General features: G+C 34.9%; 1 protein-coding gene across 1 annotated transcript in view; it reads left to right on the top strand.

Moving 5' to 3' along the window:
- Positions 1 to 335: 335 nt before the first annotated feature.
- LOC104166534 (centrosomal protein of 44 kDa-like) overlaps positions 336 to 1818 on the top strand; it is a gene marked incomplete at its 5' end in the record, with an annotated part of 7399 nt that continues 5916 nt past the window's right edge. Inside the window, 2 exons of the mRNA XM_009706500.1 lie at positions 336 to 504; positions 888 to 1097. Of these exons, the coding sequence (XP_009704802.1) occupies positions 336 to 504; positions 888 to 1097 (379 nt within the window). The remainder of the gene's footprint in view (positions 505 to 887; positions 1098 to 1818) is intronic.

Raw genomic sequence — 1818 nt, 5'->3', positions numbered from 1 at the left:
TTAATTAATATTAATACATACAGTGATATTCATTCCTCCCAATCCACACTTAGAAATCTAACAACCCTTACAATAAGAGAGGACATTAATGCCTTCATTACTGTTTATGGAAGGAAACCAAGATACACAGTATGTATGGTAAAGTGTGTGCATACTTGTTTTGCAGGTCTTTCATGTCTGTATGATTTATTTTTTTAAAAAAAAATGCTGTTGCTTTCTGTCTTTTGCAACCAGTTGGGATAAGATTATCAGATTTAAGTAAATAAATATTAAAATGATAGGTCTTTTGTGCCAGTTACTTGGCTGATGAATTGAAATATTCTTGTAATGAATAGCACCAGTGAATTTTTTTTTTTTAAACATACTCAAAAGACACCACAAGTAGAACAGCACTCAGGAAATGAAGTCAGTGGTGACCTTCATCCACTACCTCTTCCGGCACAGGGAGGTAATGAAGAAGAATTGTACCTAGATCGTGACGTTGTGGAAGTTAAATGTGAACAAGTAAGAACTTCTATTTTAAGATGCTGTCTGCATGTATTCTTAACTTTTTTACAGGGCTTTTCTAAAGGCATAAATGTTTTAACAAGATAGCTGGATGCCCCTTAAGTATAGCTAATAGATATGTAATAAATATATTGAAGAAGTTGAAAAAGGGTCAGTTAAATTGTACTGTCCTTTCAAGAGCTGGTTCTCTCAACAGTTTCTTTTAAAAAACTGAGTTCCATGAATAGGCATACTATGGCAATTCTGAAAGAAAAGTAATTTTTTAATGTAGCAGAATGTGGTTATTGAACTTTGAGGAAGATTCCGCTTAACTTCATTGATCAAATGGTGAATTATATCTATTTGGAAATTAGGGGATGTGTTCTTACTCATATTTTCAGGTCATAGAAGATAATTCTCAGATTGAGGTCCTAAAGAGTCAACTTGCTGATTGCCAGGAAAAGCTTCATAAACTAGATTGGATGGAAAATAAGCTACATCTTTTAGAAGAGAAACTGAAAGGAAAGGTGATCATAGATGAGGAGGACTGGAATAACTTGTTGAGTCGAGTTTTGCTTCTTGAAACAGAACTGTTGTTACAATCCAAAAAGGTATGTTAACTTCTGATTTCCTTCTGTAACAAAAATTGCCCAGACACGACGTTGTCAGGAGGCAGGAAAAGCAGAAACAGGCTGATGTATGCTTTTTCACTATTTTTAAAGGCATGATCTGAACGGAGGTGCTGTTTATGGAGGTGATGGTATTTCTTTCTGGACTGTTAAGTTCTGTTGTTTTCTCATGCTCTGTGAAGCAAAGCTTTCCGTTGGAAATTCCTGCCTTGAAGGAACAGCAGGTGTAGCTAAGCCTATTTTTATTGGTAATGACTATGTGTGTGTTATTTCCTAGTGAACTTGTAGAAGGAAGCTTCTAAAGACTCTTAATTATGCTGTTCTTTGAGAGCTTAATGTTTCTATAGTTGAGAATTTCATCATGTTAGTGACACACTTAAGGGTTTCCTTATTCAGGTCTGCATTATTCTGAATTTTTTTTTTTTATACTGGCCTACAAATGTTGCTGTTGATACAGTTGAATATCTATATTTTAATTGTCCAAACTCTAATCAGATACAGATATTCCCTTTGGAAGATTAAGTCTTTATTCTGTATAACTGATGTTGGCATGCTTAATGGAATATACAAAGTTAATGGAAAAGTTTAATTTTTATTTTAGTCCTCTTCTTAGTTTGTGGCTCTTTGAAATTTCTAGCCTAATTGGTGGTCTTTCTCCTTTTTATACGCCACTTACCCCCCCCCCCCCCCCCCCCCCTCTTTT

The sequence above is a fragment of the Cariama cristata genome, unplaced genomic scaffold, assembly GCF_000690535.1.
Source record: "Cariama cristata isolate BGI_N322 unplaced genomic scaffold, ASM69053v1 scaffold14210, whole genome shotgun sequence".
Taxonomy (NCBI): domain Eukaryota; kingdom Metazoa; phylum Chordata; class Aves; order Cariamiformes; family Cariamidae; genus Cariama; species Cariama cristata.
This window is presented reverse-complemented; position numbering and strand designations above follow the sequence as displayed.